Source organism: Lygodium microphyllum, chromosome 10 (genome assembly GCF_053477565.2).
Source record: "Lygodium microphyllum isolate KBCC chromosome 10, Lygodium_microphyllum_v1.1.10, whole genome shotgun sequence".
NCBI lineage: Eukaryota > Viridiplantae > Streptophyta > Polypodiopsida > Schizaeales > Lygodiaceae > Lygodium > Lygodium microphyllum.
The window spans coordinates 87,493,967-87,517,462 of record NC_141144.1 but is presented as its reverse complement, the minus strand read 5'-3'; the positions used below and the strand labels follow the sequence as shown (position 1 = coordinate 87,517,462).

Below are 23,496 nucleotides of genomic sequence, written 5' to 3'. Positions count from 1 at the left end.
TAATAATACAAGTCTCCTTTCATCTTCACCTCTCTTTCCAAGTTTTCATGGCTTCTTCCTCTCTCTTTTTGTCTTTCTCTCTCCTTTTCTAGTCTTTCTCTCTCCTTTTCTAGTATTTCTCTCTCCTCATCACTCTTTCTCTCTCTTCTTGCAGTCTTTCTCTCTCTTTTGCACTCTCTCTCTCTCTCTCTCCTGTCTTCTTCTTAACAGTACAATTAGATAAGCGCTATGAAGTAGGTATCTTTGGAGGTTGAGATGTGGTCTTTAAGCCCAACAAGTCTTCTTCTATGTGAGAGCATGTTAATAAGCTTCGGCGATTGCAAATGTTGGTCTAGAATGTAGGAAAGGTGATTACCTTGGAGGACATGGTGATGACTCTTCTTTCACAGTTATCACCCTAATTCAGTGCATTTTATTCCGCCTTGATTGCTTCAGGGTAGACCGAAACCCTTAAGTGGGAAGAGTTGTTTTCGATGGTCTTGGAACAAGAGGAACAACTCAAAGGTTAGAACGCTCCCGAGTTAGAGGCATTGACAAGTTAGTCTTCCCAATAGAAGAGGAAGCACAATAACAAGAAGAAGAAGGACGAGAAGTATAAGCAAGATAAACCCAAGGAGTCTACTTGCCATATCTATGGCAAGGTAGGTCATTGGAAAAAGAAATGCCTCGACAAGGATAAGAAGGACACCAAGAAGGAAAAGACTACAAAGAACTCAGGAGTAGTGGCTGCTTCTTTATCGGCAACCTTCCTCCATTTAGAGAGGATTGAGGATGTTCCTCAGACGGCCATTGATGCAGTGATTTAGGCTCCATAGTCCAGTGAGTGGATTGTGGATAGTGGTGTGTCCTGCCATGTGACTTCTTTTGTAGATGGTATTGCCTATATGCGTCCAATGCATGGGTAAATTGTTACAGGTGATAGCTCTTCAGTCTTGATAAAAGGCAAAGGTGATATGGAATTGGTTCTGCATGGGCAAGGTGGTGCCCACACATTAGAGGTTCTCTATCTTCTTTCAGTGAACAAGATTTGTGCTCTTGGCCTTATAGTTGAGTTTGATAAGGACTCCTTCCAAGGCGTTTCTCAATAGGTTCTTTGTGTAGGTCATGAGGAGAATGGAGTCTACAAGATGTGGACTTCATTAGCCTTTTCTCCTCTTCTCAAACTTAGATTGAGCTATGGCATTCTTGGTTTGGCCATTGAGCTGCTGCTGCTTTTTCTTCTTCTTCTACTCAATAGTCAAGCACCTATCTCTCTTTATCATACTGGCCTGACAGCAGTGCCACAAATGAGAACATGCAGAAATCCGCACACGTCTATCTTTTTCTCCTTCTTCATAGACCTGTCTTCTTTTTCTTCTAAGTACAATAGATGTTACCCGCCGCCAAATCTTGCTTGCTTCTCTTCTTCTTATTTCTCTACTGTGCGACTGCCTGAAATGATGCCTGTCAATGCTATATGCAGTATTCTTCCTACCAACATGTTCTCTTGCTGTAGATGCTGACAACTTCATAACCACAGTCTTCTTGTGCTGGTGAAGGACAAACCATCCCTTGTCTTGGTTTCACTTCATCTTGTCCTTACTTTGATTTACTAAGGTGGGTGTAGCGATACTGCTGCTTTGATAATGACCAATTAAACTTACAGTTAACTAATACTACTAATTCATAATGACCACTTAAACTCACACTGACCTTCTCTAGTGCATTTAAACAGGAAGGAGTTGTTTGGAACAATGATGGCATCAAAAAGCAGTGATAGCAAAATTTCCATTGCTCAAGACATGATTCGTCATCTGTATGTGTAGGAAAAACTTGAGCCTTCTGATATCAGCACTCTGCAAGTTGTGTTTGATTTTGCTTATGCAGTATCACTTTGGACAAACACTCCTTTCTATGACATCTTTGAACTTGGAGCAAATAATGCACAAAATCTTTGGAGAATGGTACTGCTGTGGAGCAGCCAGTCGAAAAGTGCAGTGGCTTTGGGCCTTACAATTTCCATCTCTTGTAAGCAGCTTGATGTCCCTGCTGTTCTTGAGGTGTCCATACATATCACCATGGGCATCTTACATGGCAAGATAGGGCTTATTCAAGTTTAGCAACATGAGTATGGTGTATGTACCGACATGTTGCAACAAGCCTCCCTTTTTGGTGACCAACATTGCAAAAGGTGTCCTTGGTTGTTACTCGGGGTAGGGTATGGTGGCCTGGGTATAGTGCTACATGTAGTTTGTGAAGAACATTGACAGTCCTAAGAGCATGGTTGGGGTCATGCACATTCTTCAAGGAAGGCAATTACAGAATGAAACAAACCCAAGGACCTATAATATTCCGAGGAATTTGACTTATCAATTGGCAGAAAATTTTCAATGATTATCCTAGGTTGATTAGCCAAAAGGGAAACATCAAGACCTCTAAGAGGCTAAATGAAGCCCAAAATGCTGTCCTGGGCTCTTTCCATGGTCTGCATTATATAGTGGCAGAACATGTTAAGGTTGTTGGAAGCATCAGCTTTGCAGCAGCATCTCTATTTCAGGCAGGTTTTGGGAAGTTATGCTACGATTGGGGATTCAAAAAAATGAGATGGTTTGATGGATTTTTGCCCAAGTTTTTGAATGTGTGATGTTTTGCTTGCCTGAAAATGCATTAAAACAGATCTATTTCATTCATTGAGTCATTTGAATCTTCACATCTGAAGTCAACTGCATTTTAAGCTAGCTCCCCTAGTGAGGTGCTGGAAAACACTATTTATACTAAGGAGTAAAATGTCAGCTGCAATATGCAAAAAGAGTTGAGTAATGGTGTGTTTAGTTTGATGAATTTTATTACCTACAAAAAGTGTGTAGTTTGGCTCCTGAGTACAAGTTGGATGTTAAGAAACAAACAGAAAAGTGTATAATCTGATTATTGACTACAATCCCAATTAGAGGCTTAGAAAACAATGCTGATTAATGCTAGCATTCACCTTTTCTTTTCTGGGGCTTATTCCCCTAAGCTTCAAGTCTTGTGATTTGCTTAGTTTGGCTTTGTTCTCTGAACTTTCACAGGGTTGTAGCAATGGCTTTGGTCTGGAAATATGGGGACACTCCTGGAAATGCTGCTTGGAAAGGCCTTTCATGGGGAATGGTATGCATGCTTCTCTTTCACCTCCTCTCCTCCTCTCCTATCTGGCTCTGTTTCTGCTTCCCCCTGCTAGGTTTTTGTTGTTTCCTTGTTAAACACAATACAGATGTGAATTGAAAGCTCCATTGGAATTTGTAGTCTAAGTCTGAAACCCACCCAAAGTAACCCAACCTCGCCCCCTCCCGGCCCACCTCAGGGTGCTTTTGGAACGAGTAAGTTCTTCTTTTATTTCTAGAGAACTTGTACCACAAACTTGGAGCAGCCTGTTCCAGAGTGGCCGGCAAACATTCTAAAGCTGAAAGTGAGGTTCGGCAAAACAACCACAGTTGGGACATTGACTTGAATTGGGTCTAAGAGAGTATTGTGCAAACCACATATGCAATGAGGAGAAGCTGTTTGTCTTGCAAAACATGGGTAGGCGCAACAGGATTGCTGAGGATTTTGGTGGAGAGCTTGTGCAGAATGAGCAGGAAACTGAAAAGGGATAGAGGGAAGAGGAGAAGAATGAGGACATTGTATTGGGACTTGAACCTGCTGAAGCCCAAATCCAACCTTCCACACCTCTTGTCTGTACAGCCATTTTGCACCCTTGGGTGTGGGTGCCCCTTGTAAGAGTATTGGCCTCTTTGAATTGTTTTGAGTTGTACAAACTTGGAGCAACACGAGGGAAACTTGTGTTGAGAAACCCTTCACTCTTCACCCTTCATCCTTCACCCTTCACCCGTAGTTTGCGTTTTTGCATTTTTGCGTTTTGCGTTTAGGGTTTGCAGCCCCAAAAAGGGGTGCCATCCTAGACTGACTGTGCCTATTTATAGACCACTCTCTCATTCACTCCTCACGGTTGATTCATTCAGTTCGTCACCTCTTTTCTCTAGCCTCTCCACTACCCTCACACCCCTTCAGGAGGACATTGCAGTTCGTGGTTTGTGGCTGTCTTCATCATCTTTCTTGTGCTATAGCACCCTTGTTCCCTTGTATCACATTCACTCCATGATTCAGGTCTTCGTCATTCCATTCATCAAAGTTTCTTCTCTTTTCTCCTCTTCTTTATGTTTGCCGAGTTCACTCTGTGTTCCTCCCCACAAACTCTACTATCTTGTTGGTACGTCATCTTTTGACGTGGTATCAGAGGTGGATTTGCTCAAACAGCGGCAAAGATCCTCTACTTCGGTGAAGGCAAAGATCGGTGGCGGGTTCGGCATCCACTTCTCTTCTTCTGCTATTGTGTTTTACTATTGCGTTCCACTGCGGCATTCTACTGTGACGTTCTATTGCTGCGTTCTACTGTGGCGTTCTACTGTTGCGTTCTACTGCGGTATTTTCCTATGGCGTTCTACTGTTGTGTTTTATTGCGACATTTTATTGCTGCATTTTATTGCTGTGTATTGGGAGATATCCTTTTTTTCCCTCCTACCCTCCCTTATCCAGTTTACCACAACGGTACCATGGCGTCTCCACCGATAGATTACCCTTCTAGTGGTGCTCCTACTGCGGCACGAACGGTCATCCCACCGAAGACTGTCGACATTGACCTTTGCTTCCCACCCCTTCGGAGTATATGTATCTTCCACCAAGCACTCCTTGTGCCACCTCTCCTTTCTGGGCCACAGAGATCGTTCTACATCAGCTATCAGAGTATTATGCTCAAGGCAATAAGCCGCACCCGATGTGCACTAAGTCCTTTCGAGCACACGGAGGCTCTAAGACCTTGCGAGGCGATAAACCCTCTTGGAGACGATCCCATTATGCGGAGGGTTTTCCCACCCACTTCCGAGTACAGTGGCTTCCATGGCCCACATCTCCTTCTTTCCCATCCTCTTTCACTCAAGTTCGAGAGGCCACTTCTGGGTGCTTTCTAGCTTCTTCTTCTGAGTCCCAAATACCTTCTTCGGCATGACCGACGGCACTTCTTCATCATCAGATGCTTTGCAGTCCGTGAGCCATAAGTGGTTGGATTCCCTCTCTCTCAGATTGGGATTCAGAGGGGGATTTTCTTACTTCGCCCTTAGAGGGAGTTTCCAATTCTTCTTCGGCTTTAGAGGGGGTTCCTACTTCTACTCCTTCTGATTCAGAGAGAGATCCTATGTGTCATGAAGTTCTTCACACACCACCACCTTTCACTTTCGAGGAGTGGCTCTTCTTTGAGAATTCATTTCCTCTACTCATACCCAGGATCTAGAGGATCTACTTAGATCGGGCCCCTTGGGTCTTCAGCAGCGACTTGGTGGCTAGGCCTTCGTATTCCTTCCAGCATGGAGTCACGAAGCTAGTGGCTTCTCTCTCGAGGTTGAGTTTCGGGTTCTATAGCTCATCCAGTCTCCTAACTATCTTCAAAGGGTCTCCTTTCAGGTGGTATTCTCAGATTACAAAGTGGATCTTCTTTGTCTCTTGGTCAACATGAAGCCAACTCCCGAGATCGAGTACGGGCATATCCTTGTGGTTCTCGGCACCACAAAAGTCCGATATAGCATTGTATGTTTTCATCATCTTTGTACTAGGGCGCTTGGGCAAGTGATCAATTTTTCCACGAGAGACATTGTCCAAGTGGCACCTGCTGCATGAGCATTCTTCAACATGTAGCATTGCATCTCCACCTCACTCTTCTCTTGTTCCTCCTTTTGAGCCTGAGAGGTGGTGTTGAGATACCCTTTAGTCTTCACTTGCGGTTTGTGTTTTTGTGTTTTTGTGTTTTTGCGTTTTGCGTTTTGCGTTTAGGGCTTGTAGCCCCAAAAAGGGGCGCCATCCTAGACCGACTGTGCCTATTTATAGGCCACTCTCATTCACTCCTCACGGTTGATTCATTCAATTCGTCACCTCTTCTCTCCAGCCTCTCCACTACCCTCACATCCCTTCAGGAGGACATTGTGGTTCGTGGTTCGTGACTGTCTTTATCATCTTCCTTGTGCTACGACACCCTTGTTCCCTTGTATCACATTCACTCCATGATTTAGGTCTTCATCATTCCATTCATGAGAGTTTCTTCTCTTTTCTCTTCTCTTCTCCATGTTTGCCGAGTTCACTTCGTGTTCCTCCCCGCAAATCCTACTGTCTCGCTGGTACATCATCTTTTGACAGCTTGAATGAAATGATATGACTATTGAATATACAATGCTCATGCAGCAAACACACTATGTAGTGAATGAATACTGTACCTCGAACTCTTGTATCTCAAGGATCAAGGCAGGGGTAATGAGCTAGAGAGTGTGTTATACTCCAAACGGATCCCAAATCGCAACAAGGCAGCCTGCGGATATTGAACACCAACAAATGTAGCGAAGGAAGGTTGGATCTGATATAGACGGCAATGTAAGAGAGAGAAAGACAAAACGTAGGTGAGGTGAGAGAAAGACTAAAAATATTGGCTATGGGAGAGAGAAAACAACAAATGTAGGCTGTACGAGAGAGAGAGAGGAGAGAGAGAGACTAAAAACGCAAGAAAAACCAGCAGCCGCAGTCAACATGCTGAAATCAACTCCGAACAATGTGTGGTAGGTTGGAAACAGACGTTGTAGACAGCAATGGTCAGCTTGGACCATGATGTCCTCCGCGTCTGGGATGTGGGCAGCAAGCTGGAATACCTGAAATCTGCAAAAACGAGATTAAGGCTAAATGGAAGGTAGCATACCTATTTATAGAAAGTTTGGGCCCTCCCAAGTGGGTTTGTGCTTATGGGATACAAACACTCTCTAGGAACACATTTTTTGAAAAAAAAAAAACAAGGTTTCGTCCTTAATTAAGCATGTTTTGGGATGTTTGATGATGCTAATGCATTTTTAGCTCAACACGTGTGATGACAAAATGTGAAAACCTCCAGAATCTTTAGGTGGTGGTATGCCAAGTTCCTTCAATTTTCCATGAAACTATGTGGAGGCTGATGTAAGTTGTGGCCATGAGAAACATGCGGGGCAACAAGAGAATGACTCTAAAAGGAAGGAAGCAACACAAGATCCTTTGCACAAGTGAAGTAAGAGATAGAAAGTATGAGCACAAGTGGCAACACCAAAGCCAATTGCAAGGGAAGCCAAGTCAAAGGTGAAGGCTCAAACTAGAGGGCGGATGAGAGAAATCCTAACAGGCCTTGATTTTGTAGGAATGGACTGAAGACAACACACAATAACAGAATCTGATAAATGCTGAAGTGAAGAAGGGTGTATAGAATGATTAGAATATAGAAAGGGCCACTGACTCCGTGTCTTGAGGATTGGGGTTGGTGCCAACCTCTAGGTGGTGAACTGATGGAGGAGTTGGATTCATTAGAAACAACTAAGAGTGTATCATACTCAAGACAAATCCCAAACTCTACAGCAACAGAAGATGAGATGATATGGCAGCCTGAGAAGGGCAGCAGTCCTCTAGGATGCAAAACACAGGCTCTAAGGGCACAGCAAGCCAACAACATCTTGATGAGGAAGTAGCCACGGGTAGTAGATTAGCCAAACTGCAGATGATAGCAACCTTGACCAACAACAACATGGCCCTAGTAGTGGCTTTGGCTTATTGATTAGGAATAGCAAGTTTTCATTGGCAATGATGAGAATGATGGTGAGGAGAGTAGAAGAAGGTCACTGATGTTGTCTGGAGTGAAAATGCTAGCAAGTGTTGGCTATTCTGCTCATGTGTGAACATACTTTGGTGTGTAAGTGAAGTGCATATTGCACCTTCACATTTAATGGGGCCAAGGTGTTAGCTTCAACCTTAGTTCTATAAAAGGCTAAGGTGTGAAAGTCTTAAGTACAATAATTTATCACTTTCAATTTAGATTAGTTCTCTCTCTCTCTCTCATGCCTTGTAGTAGGTAATTATATCACTCACATGATGAGTCCAAGAGTCATGGCAAAGGAAGAGAAGAGATTGCCGTATGTGAAGGAACCAAATCCTGTCTTGGAAGAACATCGGCATGTTGAATGAGATTTAACTGCCAATGTAAAAGGCCTTTGAGCCTTGATGTATGTCCTTGAACAAAAGTGGTGGAATTTATAAAAAAACACATTCCAGATGGCCCAGTTGTGCCAACAACTTAAAAATGTGAGAAAATGGAACCACATCTTGTGTGGCTGTGCAAGGGTGGGAAATTTGGCTTTAGCAAAGACCCAATTGGAGAGGTACAAAGTGGGCCCCGCAACCGCTCTCCAAATATCTGACAAGAAGCACCATAATTTTTTGGCTACATGGCCAAAAATGAAATTGGGGCGAGAGGATTCTAGGGTGTAGTACAGAAGAAACAATAGCCATTCGAGATGTGGCATTGAAAAAGCACCAATGCAAGAGGAAGGCCACCAACCATCACTCTCCAAAGGAAGGGTCTTGTTCAGCCAACCTTCCATGACAATCATTTTTTGCGAGGCCCTAGAGTTGCATAGTCTCCAAACTGCATTGGCTTTGGTGACCAGCCAATGGTAATCTATGATTATGAGATGATAAACTTGATTAGTTGAGGCCTTCTCAATATGTAGTCATCTTGCAAGATCCCAATCCTGCCAAGGATGATTAATATCCTAGGTGGGAAAGGGCTGTTTATGTTGCAAAACTATCGAAATCTGGCCCGTAAGTGACAAGATGCCTGAGGAATCCAAAAAAGCCGCTTGGTGGTACGGAAAGACATCAACACATTATGGCTCACTAGGGTGCCATCAACAATAGAAGTTAACCCCAAGCACGCCATGCAATTAAGTTTGGATTGGTCCTCCCGCTTTTCATCCCAAGACAACATCCTTGACACAACCAACAATTCTGGTTGAAAAGAGTTAGCCACAAGACGATCCTCTGCTAGGTGCCATTGCACTTTCTGCAAGATTAGTGTCCATGAGTGTACTAGATGATTCACCAAGGAAGAAGATGACGTGGAGAATTGATCAGCAATGTTAAGAATTGTGCCACCATGAACCTCGAATGGTGGTATTACTGTGCAAAAGCCCTCGCAAGTTGCCAATTCTGTCCTTCATGTTTCCTTGCTCTTTCCATGGCCTAACAACTTGTTCAGCTAGCACAATGATGTCTTCAGCCATGGCAGAATGTGTTACAGTGCAGCGATGCGGAAGCGTGGGACCAAGATTGAGAGAGAGAGTGAACACAGAGAGAAGAGAGAGAGTGAGAGAAACAAAAGAACAAGATTTGCTGTAGGAAGTATGCTGAATATTATGTACATGGACACAATGCGTATGTTTGCGTAACTCCTCCTTGATGATGTCACCACATGCGCACACCTCGAGGACAGCAAGGCCTGATCACGATGTGATCTTCACGATCTCCTGAGAGTGCCTGTGAATATCTGAGAGTGTGCAAGAGATTGGCTATATATAGCCTAGGAAAAAATGATGCCCAGCATCAGGTCAGCCGATTGCACAAAAAAAGCCCAAAAACTGTCCAATTGCACAACCTTTGCCATGTGGCATTTGCGACAGCATCTCCCATCATATGTGTGATTGCTAACTTGGCAGAAATGATGACATGGCACCTTGCTGTTGATGTGGCACTCAGATTGACCTTGACGGATCCGTCAACAGATCTGTCAACCTGCTCCGCATAGTGGAACACACTTGAACGGCTGCCTGGCTGGAAACTACATATGTACATAGCCTGAAAGAGGAAAATGTCTGTGTCCAAGGGATGATCTCTAACACCCCCTCTCAGATCCTGGACGAGGCATAAGGGTGAGGGATTTAACATGTCTCCAAAGAAGAGCTTGGGGAAGCACCTTCGTAAACAAATCTGCAAGATTATCCTCCGTCTTGCAGTACTCCACGTCAATGGTCGCATCCAGAAGCTTCTCCCTGATGAAGTGGTACTGGATCTCTACGTGCTTCGTCGGGGCATGCAATATAGGATTCCGTACCAAGGCAATGCAACTCTCTTTGTCGCACTGCAGAAGAGTAGGATGAGTCCGGGGGCAACCAAGCTCCTCACAATCTCCAAAGCCACACAACGTCACATGTGGTGGAAGACGCAGCTCGATATTCCGCCTCAGTAGAAGAAAGGGCTACTATGGGCTGTTTCTTACTACTCCATGAGATAACACTTGCACCCAAGGTAAAACAATAGCCTGCAGTAGACCGCCGGTGGTCCATATCGCCAGCCTAATCCGAGTTGCTCCAACTTGCAAGAATAAGATTTGAAGCACTTGTACCTGTTGGATAAGAAATCCCGAAGTCAGAGGTTTCCCTCAAATACTGAAGAATCCTCTGGGCAGCCTGCCAATGCACCTGTTTTGGTTTACTCATGAACCCCGCCAAGAGGCCTATAGCAAAACAAAGATCAACACGAGTGTTGAGGAGCCAAATGAATGGTCCAATCAGCTGACGGTAGCGGGAATCATCCGTCAAGGGAGAATTCGAGTGTGAAGTGGCCTTCGAGTTCGGATCCATAGGAGTAGAAATGGTTCGACAATTCTCCATCTCAAAAGTCACCAAGAGCTCCTGAATGTATCTCTACTAAGAGATGAAAATCCCCCTCTGAGACTAATAAATCTTGTGACCTAAGAAGAAATAAAGAAGCCTCGAGTCCGTTATCTCGAACTTCTGTTGTAAAGCTGTCTTTGTCTCTTTGACCTTCTATGCATGTTTATCTGTAAGAATCAAATCATCAACATACAACACAAACAACACACGACCAGCCTTGGAAGTGTGTACATAAAGCTGCAGATCGGCCTTGAAGTGCTGATATCCCAACTTTGATTGAAGAAATGAGTTAATCTTCTCGTTCCATGCATGTGGAGCTTACTTTAGGCCATACAAGGCCTTCTTCAACATGTATACTTTCCCATCCGAGGATCTAAAGCCAAGAGGTTGCTCCACATAGATCTCCTCCTTGAAGTCACCATTGAGGAAGGCCGATTTTACATCCAACTGGTAGACAGGCCATTTTCTATGGCCAGCCAAGACAAGAATAGCTCGAATAGTTGCCATATGAGCAGTGGGGACAAAAATATCATGGAAGTCAATGCCTGGGCGTGTGAGCAAAACCTTTAGCAACAAGGCGGGCCTTTTACTTTTTCAAAGAACCATCGCTAAGGTACTTAGACTTGAAGACCCACTTGATGCCAATCACCTTCTTATGAGAGGGACGAGGCACGAGGTACCAAGTGGCATTCCTCTATAGCCTCCAACTCAGCTGCCATAGCTTTCTGCCAATGGTCAAACTGCAAAGCCTCCTTTACGGAGGTGGGCTCTCGATCGTGCATAACACGGGTCATCAAACAATAGTTAGAGCAAACAAGCTTTGTAGAATGGGCCTGGTGCCTCCGTGACTTCCGCAGTCCATCCAGCGGTTTCCACCCCTCAGGGATCCCCTCGATCCCTGAACCTCGGAGTGTATTATGGGTCCAATGAGAAGGAGGCCGGATCTCTCCTCGTCACTCTCCATCTGCCGAAGACTCAGGTACATCCACCGGCGGAAGCTCCATTGGGGTGGCTGGTGGAAGAGAAGACTCTGTATGTGAAGCAGAATCTTTATCAAGAGGCTTTGGCTCCAAAGGAACTATCTCGGGAGCCCAACTCTCCCCTTTCTGGATCTCCAAGTACGGGGTGCTCCTCACCCTTACTGTGGCTAGCGGATCTTCCACGAATGGTACATCTCGGCTCGTGTAGACATCCCGCTTTACGGGATCATACATGCAATATCCTTGGGACTGGGAGTTGTAGCCAACAAACACTTGTCTTCGGGAAGCCGCTTCGAATTTGTCTCGCTGAGTCTTGGGAATGTGCACACATGCATCATACCCAAAAACCTTGATATAAGAAACATCAGGTGTAGTCTCAAAGTAAGCCTCAAAAGGTGTCATCCCATTAATGGCCGAAGTGAGAGATCGATTGAGGATGTGGAGTGCTGCAACTTCAGCCTCAGCCCACAGAAACTGAGGTGTCTATCGGCGCTCACAAAAACGAGCAAACTCATTAGAAACAAATTCACCTTGTCTAATTGCAAGGTCTTCAATCACTGGCCCAATCGGATCTCCTCGAAGAGAAGCCAATCCTTGAAGTGGGAGAAAGCCTTCGACTTCAGCGCCAAGAAGTAGGCCCAAGTCCTATTGTAGTCATCTACGATCAACATGAAGTACGAGCTCCCCTTCAAGGACTCGTTCCTCATAGGGCCACAAAAATCCGTAGATACAAGCTTCATTGGTGAAGTAGACATTTGCGAAGCTTTGTTGGGAATTGCATCCCTATGCTGCTTCCCACGAATGAAGGAGACGCAAGGCTGCTGGCTCACCACTGTGTCCGGCAATCCTCAAACAAGCTGTCCTCGTGACGTCCTCCGAAGATAATCATAGTTCAAGTGGCCAAATCGAGCATGCCACAGCTCGGACTGTGTCTGAGAAGTAAGAAGAAGAGAAGTAAGAGTTGTAGAAGACTTTAATTTGTAAATGCCGTTCTCCTCATACATACCCTGAAGAGAGAATCTTTCTCGATCCACGATCAAGGACTCGAACAGCATCATTGTCAAACTTCACCAAAAGGCCAAGAGAACAAATCTTATGTACCGAAAGTAAATGATACCCTAAATGTGGTACATGCAATACCTTGGAAGTATGGGTATCACCACATCCATCTGGAATCAGTAGCATCTCACCCCGCCCAACAATGGACATTGAAGAGCTATCTCCTATGTGAATTTGCCCATGCGAAGGTCGCAAATGGGCAACACCAATGGTAGGAGTCATGTGTCGTGAGGCACCATTGTCAATGATCCACTCTCAAGCTTGGGGGACTGTCATCGCAGCATTGGAAGTCTTTGGTGTAGAGTCCTCAACGACCGCTAAGTGAAGAAAAGCAGTTGATGAGGGTGCAACCACCGCTCGAGAATCCTTCGGGTCCTTCTTGTCCTTGTCGGGGCAATTCTTCTTCCAATGGCCAGTCTTACCACAAATATGACATGTCGATTCCTTCTCCTTGTCCTTCTTTGGTTTGTTATTCTCCTTCTTCTTCTTTTGGTCCTTCCTCTTTTTTTGAGAGGCTTGACTTGTCAATGCCTCTGATTTGGAAGCATTCTGTCCCTTCAACTGTTCCTCTTGGTCTAAGACCATAAGAACTAACTCTTATCAACGAAGAGTCGACTCCCGCCCTGAAGCAATAAGAGTGGAATAAAAGGCACCGAATCGTGGCGGCAACTGGGACAGTAAAGTGATTGCCATGTCTTTGGAGGAAATTGGCTTCCCCGCATTCTGAATCTACATTTGAAAGCTATCTCAGCTTGTTGATGTGCTTCCGTAGCGAAGAAGACTTATTCACAGACAGGGTCTGTATCTGCACCTCCAAAGAAACCCTCTTCATCAGGGTCATCCGGTTGTACATCTAGTCGAGCTCCAGCCATATCTCTCAAGCCACCGTCAAGTGCTCGATGTGAGCTATCACTGCTGTAGTACAAGACAGAAAAAGAAAAGAATGAATCCAAGCATTCAGTTTGTCCCAGTGAGACTGGGCCTTGGTCAACTCCGCACGAGCAATTGTAGAGAGTTTGGACTCATCTCTCATCGAGGGCCGTACGATCTTCTCCGTCACAAGCTTCATCAAATCGTAAGACTCCAGGATGGCCAACATCATCACGCGCCAGATGCGGTAATTGTCGCCATTGAGCTTTTGATCTGATGGAAGAACCGATAATACAGGCACCTTCTGGTCCATGATTGCTCGGAACTCCAAGTCGGTCTCTGTAGACATTTTCACCTGCAATGCCTGCACAAAAGCAAAAGCAGCCCCCTCTAATTGTGAAGACGCAGCTTGCAAGAGCTCTTTCCTCTGCTTCCCAAAACTTCTTTAGCCACAGGAGGCGATGAAAAGGTAGAATCTGCAGTTGAAGGCTGAAAACGCAGCCTTCCTCCTCTTCAAACAGCAACAAACAGCAACAAATTCACCAATTGGATTCCTTTCCCGTGCGGCTATGCTCGCTTTAGCCTTGTTCCGATGCGCAGCTCTCCTGCTCGCCCTCGAACGCTGGAAACGCAGGCCTGTGTTGCATTGAAATCACCTCTTCAAGTAGGTTCTTCACTCAGTCAGTCCATCTTCACTGCTCTGATACCATGTCAGACTGCAGTGATGTGGAAGCGTAGGACCAAGATTGAGAGAGAAAGTGAACACAGAGAGAAGAGAGAGAGAGAGAAAAAACAGTAGAACAAGAAGATCTGCTGTAGGAAGTATGCTGAATACAAAGGAATGCATATATGTACACGGGCGCAGTGCGTATGTTTGCGTATCTCCTCCTCGATGATGTCACCACACGTGCACATCTCAAGGACAGCAAGGCCTGATCACGATCTGATCTCCATGATCTCCTGAGAGTGCTTGTGAATATCTGAGAGTGTGCAAGAGACTAGCTATATATAGCCTAGGAAAAAACAATGCCCAACATTAGGTCAGCTGCATTAAATGCCGACTGCACAAAAACGTGGCATTTGCGACAGCATCTCCCATCACACATGTGACTGCTGACCTGGCAGAAATGATGATGTGGCACTCTGCTGCTGATGTGGCACTCAAACTGACCTTGACGGATCTGTCAACCTGCTCCGCACACTGGAACACTCCCGAACGGCTGCCTGGCTGGAAACTACATATGTACACAGCCTGAAAGAGGAAAATGCTTGTGTCCTGGGGATGATCTCTAACACAATGATGTGTTCGGCCATGACTTATTGAGCAACGATATCTACTGCTTTGCGTGGCCTGCGTGATATGTTGATGGTTCTTCTTTAGCCACAACACCTACCACTCTTGCATTGCTTGTTCTAGAAGATTTGTTGCATTCACATTTTGATTGCCACAGTTGCCTTGATTGTTGCAATCCTCTTGCCTAACATTTTCTGTTGCCACTTGACATGCACGATTCATTGGACTGCCCTGACTCAACTCCAAGAAGTCAACTCAATGTTCAAGGCCTGCTTGCGTGCAACCTCCATCTAAGCAGAAATTTTAGCTATCTCATCTTACACATGAAATTTCACCTCAATTTCTTTCCAAAACTTTGGGGATTTACAATTCTATGTCTCGAAACTTGTTTATAGAAATTTGTGGGGTTTCGCTTTCTAGGCACAACTTCATTGAATCTCACCACAAAAATTGTTGGGTGTAAAGGCCCTTCATTATGCTTCTCGTGTATATATTTACTTGTACATGTGAACGCACTCTTACGGGTGTAAGTGTACTGTACCTAAGGATAAATGCATTCTTTTATTCTTTGTGTGTACCACATTGCTACACACCCTACTCACGTTTTTGCTTTCTCTACACTCTCTACTGCTGCACACATTGCACTCCTATTGTACACACCCCCTTCAAACTACTATCAGAGCTTCGGTCAAGGCATGCGTGCTTCTTGGAGTCCATATGAGTCAGATCCAGCTCATTTGGCGTGAAAATCATCAGGTCATCACTTTTTGGGTCATGTGTATGCTAGACTGTTAGTTGACAGGCCAGAAACCCTAAATCTGGTATAGGCGCATGTTGTTTTTTGCTCAAGCAGGCAAGCATAGGTTGTTTTTGCTCAGACAGACAGTCTGAAACCCTAAAATCAGATAGGCTGTTTGAAACACTTAAATCAGACAGATGACAGCTGGTAGTACCTTCTGGAACAGTGCAACAGTTGTCAGGCCCTCTGGTGGTGATGTGGCAGTCCTGCTGTCAGTTTTGGACTGACATTCATTAAATCTGGAGCAATCTCTGGACACCACAATAGCTAGCCCTTTTGGGATTTCCTTTGATTTGCACAGTGAATGCTTGTATAGTGACATTTGACCCAAAACTTGCAAAACATTGTACACATTGGCTTTGGAACATTTGGGGCTTTTCATGTACCAGTGAAATTTTGCTCAGCTGAGTTGAATTCATTGACATTGGTGCACGTCTAGACCCGAGAAATTTGGGGCTTTTGCAGAATTTGTTAAATTTCTGCAACATTTGCCCTTGTTTGGCACTTGGGAACTTGTATTAATACATTTGGGGCAAATTTTTTGGAGAAATTCTGGGATTGTTCACATCGGTGATGTATTTTGTGCGAATTCATACTTTGGCAATGAAATAACAGCAGATTCATTGGTGAGTGGGAGAAATTCTTGCTTGGGATGTATCAAATGTTGTCAAAAGGCAGTTTCCTTTAGTACATATATTGCTAAATGCTTATTGCGTAGTGAAATAGTGGTATATACAGCACTTGGGTTGTTGCATATGGGCATTACGGTGATGTATCATTGAAGTAGGAGTAGTTTTTTATGCATACTTATGACATTTTGTACATGTATATGCTGTAACCAGCCTATTTGGACTGAAATTGCAGCAAATTATGTACTTCTTGAGCACCTTTGGAAGTGCATTTTGTGTAGTTGCTGTTATATTCAGCAACCTTGCTATTGGCTGATGGTATCCACAGAAATTGAAAATGGCTGGCAATGCATCCACTTCTGACACAAAGAATCTTTTCGAGATTCGGAAATTTGATGCCAACGGCTTCAATCTTTGGAAAGATCATGTGTAGGGTATCCTGTTTTTGAAGGTATGTGATAATGCTTTGGAACAAGAAAAGTTTGTTGCTTTGTCATATATGGAATGGGCTAAGATGAATAAGAAGGCTACTGTTTACATCAAAATGGCAGTCATAGATGATATCTTGGTTGATATCAAGGGACTCTCCACTACATGTGAGAAGTTTGGGTGAAACTCAAAGCTTCATATGAAAATATGATTCCTGTCAATCATGTCCATCTTATGCGGAAGTTGGTTAACTTGGAGCTTGATGACTCCAAGGCTGCCTTAGAGCATTTGAATGCATTTACTGGGATTTTGAGTCTGTTAAAGGATGCAGGCTTACAATCTTTTGATCCCAAGTTGAAGGTGATATTCTTGCTCATGACTTTACCAGATTCATGGGAAGCATTGGTTGTTTCTTTGAGTAACAATCCCAACTTGACTTTTGATAGTGTGCGTGGTTCTGTTCTCAATGAGGAGATTAGATGCAAGGCAAGTGGGAGTAGTAGTGGATCGGCTTATAATGTAAGAGGAAGAATTGAAAATAAGTGAAATGTTGCAAATAAACACAAAATCGTAGCAAAAGTAAGGAAAAAAGCAAGATCTTACTTGCTACTAGTGTGGATGCAAAGGGCATAAAAAGCCCAATTGTAGGTATTTTAAAAAGGAACAAGAACTCGAAAATTAGATAAATGCAAAAGAATGAGAAAGATAGCGACTCTACCTCTGAAACAAAGAAGGCAAATGTGATATCTAGGGTTGTCATTGAAGAGAGAGAAGAAAATAAAGATATTGTAGATTTGATGGTTGCATCTTTAGATCCAAATGCTATGACAATAGAATACATGTATATCACCAAAAAAGACGTGATAGATGCCTTGTTGTTTGCCCATGATGGTTTGTCACAATCGTGGATTGTCGACAGTGGTGCTTCGTTTCGTGTAACTCTGTTTTTGAAGTGTTTCTCTTCTTATGCAGTAGGTTGTTCATGTGTGAGTCTGGGCATGTATTATGACTTGGCACATTAGATAGTTATTTTAGGCATTTTTATTGTGTAGCATTTTATGCTATTGTGGCATTTATTGTTGCTAGTTGGCAAGCATTGAATATTGGCAGATATGATATATTTTATGGTATCATTCATACCTATTTATTCTAGGTTCCTCCTCCTTAGTTCAGTTCACAACTTGGAGGTCGTGTGGAGAGAGAAGCCGGTGCCAGTGCCCACGCAACTAGTGACTCATTGTTGTATGTGACAGTCTTGTGCCTGATACATGGATTCCATTTCCTGAGCATATATCTGAGTTCTCATTTGTATTGTGTTCTTTCTTTCCCTTTCTCTTTTGTCTTATGTTTCAGCAGTTTATTACAGCATATGCTTATGCTTCCATTGCTGCTTCACTTCTAAGTTTTGACATGGTATCAGATTTCAAGATTTGTGCTCTTATTGTGTTTTCTTACTGATTTTAGGACTGTTTTCACCCTTGCTGGTTAGGTGATTGCTGCTCCATATAAGCGACTTGTTTTACGTGCGTTTTCTATAAATTTGCCATCGTCTGCTGTCTATAGCCCCTCTGCTGCCTGCGTTTTCAATTTTCAGGCCGCAGTTACCTCTTGCAGGATAGCTTCAGACGTATGGTTGAAGTTGCAGTTGATGTACGAGACTCCTTTCACCATGAGGGCTGTTACTCTCTATGGCCAGCTCCAGCAATTAAAGTTTGAAACCAAAGATACGATCCAATCATTCCTACTTCGAGTTATCTAAATCCAGGACCAGCTTCGCACTATGCAGTTTGCCCTATCAGAGGCACATCTTGTTGGTATGGTACTCTACAAGCTTCCTCAGGAGTTTGATGGAGTACTGAATGCTTTACAGGCATAGACATCTACGACTCTTGTAAGTTTTCTTCATATGTCCTCAATGCTGCTTGAGCATGAGGCTACTTTGTAACTACAAGGGTGGCTTCCGTCACATTATGGAGGTTTAGGTGAGGCTCTTGTAGCCTCAGAGAGGGGTTCGAAGATGAAGAAATCGAAGGCCCAGTGTTACCACTGTGGCAAGAAGGGCCACTTGTGGAAGGATTGCAAAGAGTTAGTGGTTTCCAGGAAGAAAAAGGAACAAAAGATGAAGCGGGATGCGGACTCATCCAATGAGTTATCATCTACCTCAGATTTCAACTTGGATTCTCCGGCCAAGGCGAAGTCCAAGGCACGGAAGGAATCCTCTTTTTCGGATTGTGGGAAGGGCTTGGTGGCCCTTTCCTCAGCTGCTTTCTAGTGGTGGTGATGAGTTTATCCCTCAAAACTCTCTAGTGCCAGAGAGGGAGTGTGAGAGGGTGGTGAGATGGGGTAGCCATACCTCATCTATATTTCTATATAGATGCATAGGATTCAGAGAGGGATATCCTTGACGCATTGACCGAAGTTTGGCAGGTACAAATCCTGGAGCTAGGATTGACATCCAAGTTCATGATGGGCTAGTTCTTTGATAGAGAGTGGGTGGCTTTTGTCTGGAGTTGATATGAGGGGACACTTTGGCGGTCTAGCCAAAGGAGGGGAATACATGGTCATTTATGTGCTGGAGCATTGGTGGCAGGATGGTCACGTATACTACATCAGAGGCATTGTTGACAGACATTGAGAGCTGCTATGATCTTCTCTATCTTCAGGAGTTGGTATGATTGACATTGATATCAGGTTCTCTTCGAGGCACCTTGGTGGTGGCTCGATCACCCACTACTTGGGTATCCATGGTTCTACTTGGTGGTTCTATGTTGTATAGTTTCTGATTCATTCTCATTGTACCATTGTATTGTATCAGATTACCCATGATCTGAGAGAGGGTGTTAGTAGAGTATGTCAGCTCATGTGTGAGTTTGGGCATGTATTATGGTTGGGCACATTAGATAGTTATTTTAGGCATTTTAATTGTGTAGCATTTTATGCTATTGTGGCATTTATTGTTGCCAGTTGGCCAGCATTAAATGTTGGCAGACCTGACATATTTTATGGCATCATTCATGCCTATTTATTCTAGGTTCCTCCTCCTTAGTTAGTTCAGTTCACCACTTGGAGGTCGTGTGGAGAGAGGAGCTGGTGCCGGTGTCCATGTAGCCAGTGACTCATTGTTGTATGCGACAGTCTCATGCCTGATACATGGATTCCATTTCTCGAGCATACATCCGAGTTCTCATTTGTATTGTGTTCTCTTTTCCTTTCTCTTTTGTCTTGTGTTTTAGCAGTTTATTACAACATATGCTTACGCTTCCATTGCTACTCCATTTTTGACGTAGGTCACCTTGGGAAAGTTTACCTAGGGAATAACTATGCACGTGACATAGAGGGAGTTGGCACCATACACTTGGCTCTTGAAAACTGCCAGGAATTGATTCTTCATGATGTTAGGTATGTACTAAGCATCAAGAAGAGTTTGCTTTCAGTTGGGCAGTTAGACAACAAGGGTTACTTCACTACTTTTGGTGGTGGAATGTGGAAGGTGCAGAAAGGATCCATGCTTGTCACTAGAGGCAGTAAAAGAGGAACTTTGTATTATCTGCAATGCAAGGCACTTCTTGGAAAGTTTGTTCCAGTTGTAGAAGTATAGTCACACACAGAGCTATGGCACAAGCGTCTTGGACACATGAGTCAAAAGGGTTCAACACTTTTATGGCTGAATGGGGCATTGTCTGTCAATGCACTACAATGGCATTGTCCGTCAATGCACTACAATTTATGTGTATCAGCAAAATCTCGTGGCTGAAAGAAAAAATAGATCTCGACAACTTATAGGCTTCAAGCTAGTGACGTCACTTGGCTGGTTGGCATATGCTTTGGTGCAATAGCCATGAAAACATAAGTTGCAAGACAAGGTTGTGCGTTTTTGTTGGCTATAGTGCAGAGTATAAAGGGTACCGCTTGCACCGACCTTCCACAAATAAGTGTTTTTTTGGTAGGGATGTGGTATTTAGCCAAAGGATATGCCAGAATATGGGATTAGACTATGATGAGACCTTTCACCCACTTTATGCACGATGACCATTTGCAATATCATTGCATTGGTTGCTAACTTTAATTGGCATGTGCATCAATTGGATGTAAAATGAAGAGGTTTATGTCACACAACCTCTTGGCTTTGTTCAAAGGTGTGCCGGTTGCATAAGGCCTTGTATGGTTTGAAACATGCACCTAACGTATGGTATGAGAACGTATGTGCTCATTTGATTGCTCTTGCATGATGTCCTCTACCATGATGCTGTAATTGACTTGACGTATTAACTTTCCATTGATGGTAGAAGAGTGACTAGGTCACTAATGTATGCATTTTCTGTGACTAGGTTACTAGGGTAAGGCAGTTTTTCAGTCACAACGATCTATATAGAAAAGCTTCATAATGACAGCTCCGAGTAGGTCACCAGCAAGCCACTGGAGACTGAAACATTCTGGATACAGGACTCTTCCCCTTCCAGGAGAATATCGGCATTATCCTTCTTGTAGATGGATGTGAGGGTATTGAGCAATTCCGCCATAAAGGATGGCTTTAAGATGCCATGCGAAATAAGTGCCAGTTCTGTATTGAAGTAATGCGGGTGTGATAATGCCGGCAAACATAGGCTTGACTATCCGAGACAAATAGCATGTGAACCACTACTGAAATAAATAAATAAATCATACATGCTCTCCATTTGATGCATACGACCATAGAGCAATGCGATCGACAAGGATGGGACACAGAAGTGCAACGCGACAACTTACAACATGAGCTGTCAAGGCTTGTTGACAATTAGAGATTTGGTCAACACCACCTGAAACCCATTAATATATATTTGAAGATGGGGCATGCACAGGATAAGAACCTTGTGACATGGACATGCAGGAGTTCATTGAAGACAAAGCCATGAAAGTGTCTGTAAAAAGATGTAAAGCGCCAATTCTGTAAATCTGACAGCAAAATGAAACAACAATACCAATGGGAGTGGACTTCATGAACATGTTTGAGACTGAAAGAGGCACTAACATGTGGACTCGTGATTGGAACCCACTTACCTTAGTGATGCCCCCAAAGAAACGTCTGATTAAGATGAGAATAACCTTGGTCAATCAGGACCTATTTCTATAGCCTTTTGGGACATGCAAGAGTGAGGTTTTCCAGTGAGTTTTGTTAAGAACTGTGCTACTGACCTTCAAATAGGTGTTTATAGGCAACTTGAAGCTGTCCTGCAAAATCTTTTCTTCAATTTTTAGTAAGCATACAACTCTAGCTCCTTATCTAGATAAGGATAAAACGTGCTGCCAGTATTTCAGAGGTTTCATCCAAGTTTGAAACAAAAGTGCATTGAATTCCACTCAAAAGGTATGTTACCTTTGCAGGTACCTCTGTTAGGTGGAGCTATGTGTGCATGTACTTGGCATTTTTTCTATAATGCTGAATCTTTAGAGGTAAGGCGGCAAATTCTTCATAAGAATATGGAAAGGCCACTTTCTGTAACTGACTTGAAACTTTGGCTTGTGATGCTGACAGATTTTGGTGGCTCTACAAGCTGCACTCACGATGATAGGCAATTTCACAATGTGGTTAGCTGCCTTCCGTATCTATAAGTCAACCCAAAACAGCTCGAAAGTTTCATAGGTTTCTGCGATGCAAACCAGTGTTCACACTGTCCCCCCATTCACCTTCATCATCCATTTTCCTTTTGAACATAAAGAAATGGTGTCAGCACGATGATCCTTGAGAGGTGGTTCTTATACATATTCTCTCTCTGTGTGTGTGTGTGTCTCTCTCTCTCTCTTTCTTTGGGGGTTGGGGGGGCGGCTTGGTTTCAAGGGTATTTACTCATTTGTGTAATTCTCAGAGCCTTACATTCAGTTTCATGTGCAGAAATAGACAAGGGACAAATGTGTGCTGTGCAGATGTAGGGCTGTTTGATCCTTTTTATGTAACCTGATCAGTAATTGGCAACCATTGAATGTCTGCAGTGCGTGTTCATTATCTATATGTTACACAGGGAAGAATTGGACATATTTCGTACTAAGTGCACTGTGCGAGAGGGAGGCTGACGTCTGACTTTTGAACCAGCACACCTGCTTGAATGATGACTTTGCCTGGCCATTGATCAGTGATGGGTGAGAGCGTACTCCTGGAGTGGTTCATGCGTACTCTATACGGTGCTGTGCGTGCCCACTTTCGGCCTGATCTCATGGTTTGTTTTAAGGGTACAATAGAGCCTAGGTATGCCTTGAATAGATCTATGAGGTTTAACTATCCTTACAAAGGGGCTTCATAATTGAACATTGATATTATCATATAAGTGTGTTAGGGATCCATCATAGGACCCATACACTGCCTTGAAGAATTTCGTTTCAATTGATGGCATTTTCATACCTGTGAACAACTAGACTTTTAGTGCTTATTTAAGCTGGAAAATTAAAATGTGGGCCTTGATGTTTGTTTAATATAGAAAATTAAAATGTGGGCCTTGATGTTTGTTTAATATAGAAAGTTTAACTCTAAATGTATTTACTCCCCTTGATTGTCCGAGTTAGTATCGTTTTTATAGTCGTGTAGAAACAAGATAGATTGATTGTTGGGAACACTTTACTCTTGAGCACATGGAACTAGCATATAATCATTACTTGGATTAGAGCAGTAAGTCACAAAAATAATATTTTGGGACTCATAGTGATCTTGTTGGCTATAGGTTATACTTGTTTTTCTACAATGATATAAGTTCCTTTTAGAACTCGGGTTGGTCACTAGCTTACATGTCTCACTAGCTTTTATGCACGATATTTTCGGTTTTTTCTAGCTTACACACTTTTATTGGATTGATCGATTTCCTAGAAAAGTATTTGTTTCTAAAGATAGTTAAAGCTCAAGCTATTCTTTTACATGGCTTCACGAGTGTGTTATTGAATATCTAATGGCGAT

General features: G+C 43.5%; 1 protein-coding gene across 4 annotated transcripts in view; it reads left to right on the top strand.

Annotated features, from left to right (window-relative positions):
* LOC148030251 (YCF49-like protein) overlaps positions 1-22,985 on the top strand; it is a 46,203-nt gene extending 23,218 nt beyond the window's left edge. Inside the window, exons 2-5 of one of the 4 annotated variants that reach the window (XR_015692153.1) lie at positions 3,048-3,126; positions 21,939-22,007; positions 22,090-22,303; positions 22,447-22,985. Coding sequence is in view for 1 of the 4 variants with exons in the window: in XM_087686541.1 (XP_087542667.1) it covers positions 3,048-3,126; positions 21,939-22,007; positions 22,090-22,197 (256 nt within the window). In the remaining 3 variants the exon portion in view is untranslated. Of the gene's footprint in view, positions 1-3,047; positions 3,127-21,938; positions 22,008-22,089 lie in introns of all 4 variants that reach the window. The other 3 variants (XR_015692155.1, XR_015692154.1, XM_087686541.1) reach the window with 3 other exon arrangements.
* Positions 22,986-23,496: the final 511 nt, after the last annotated feature.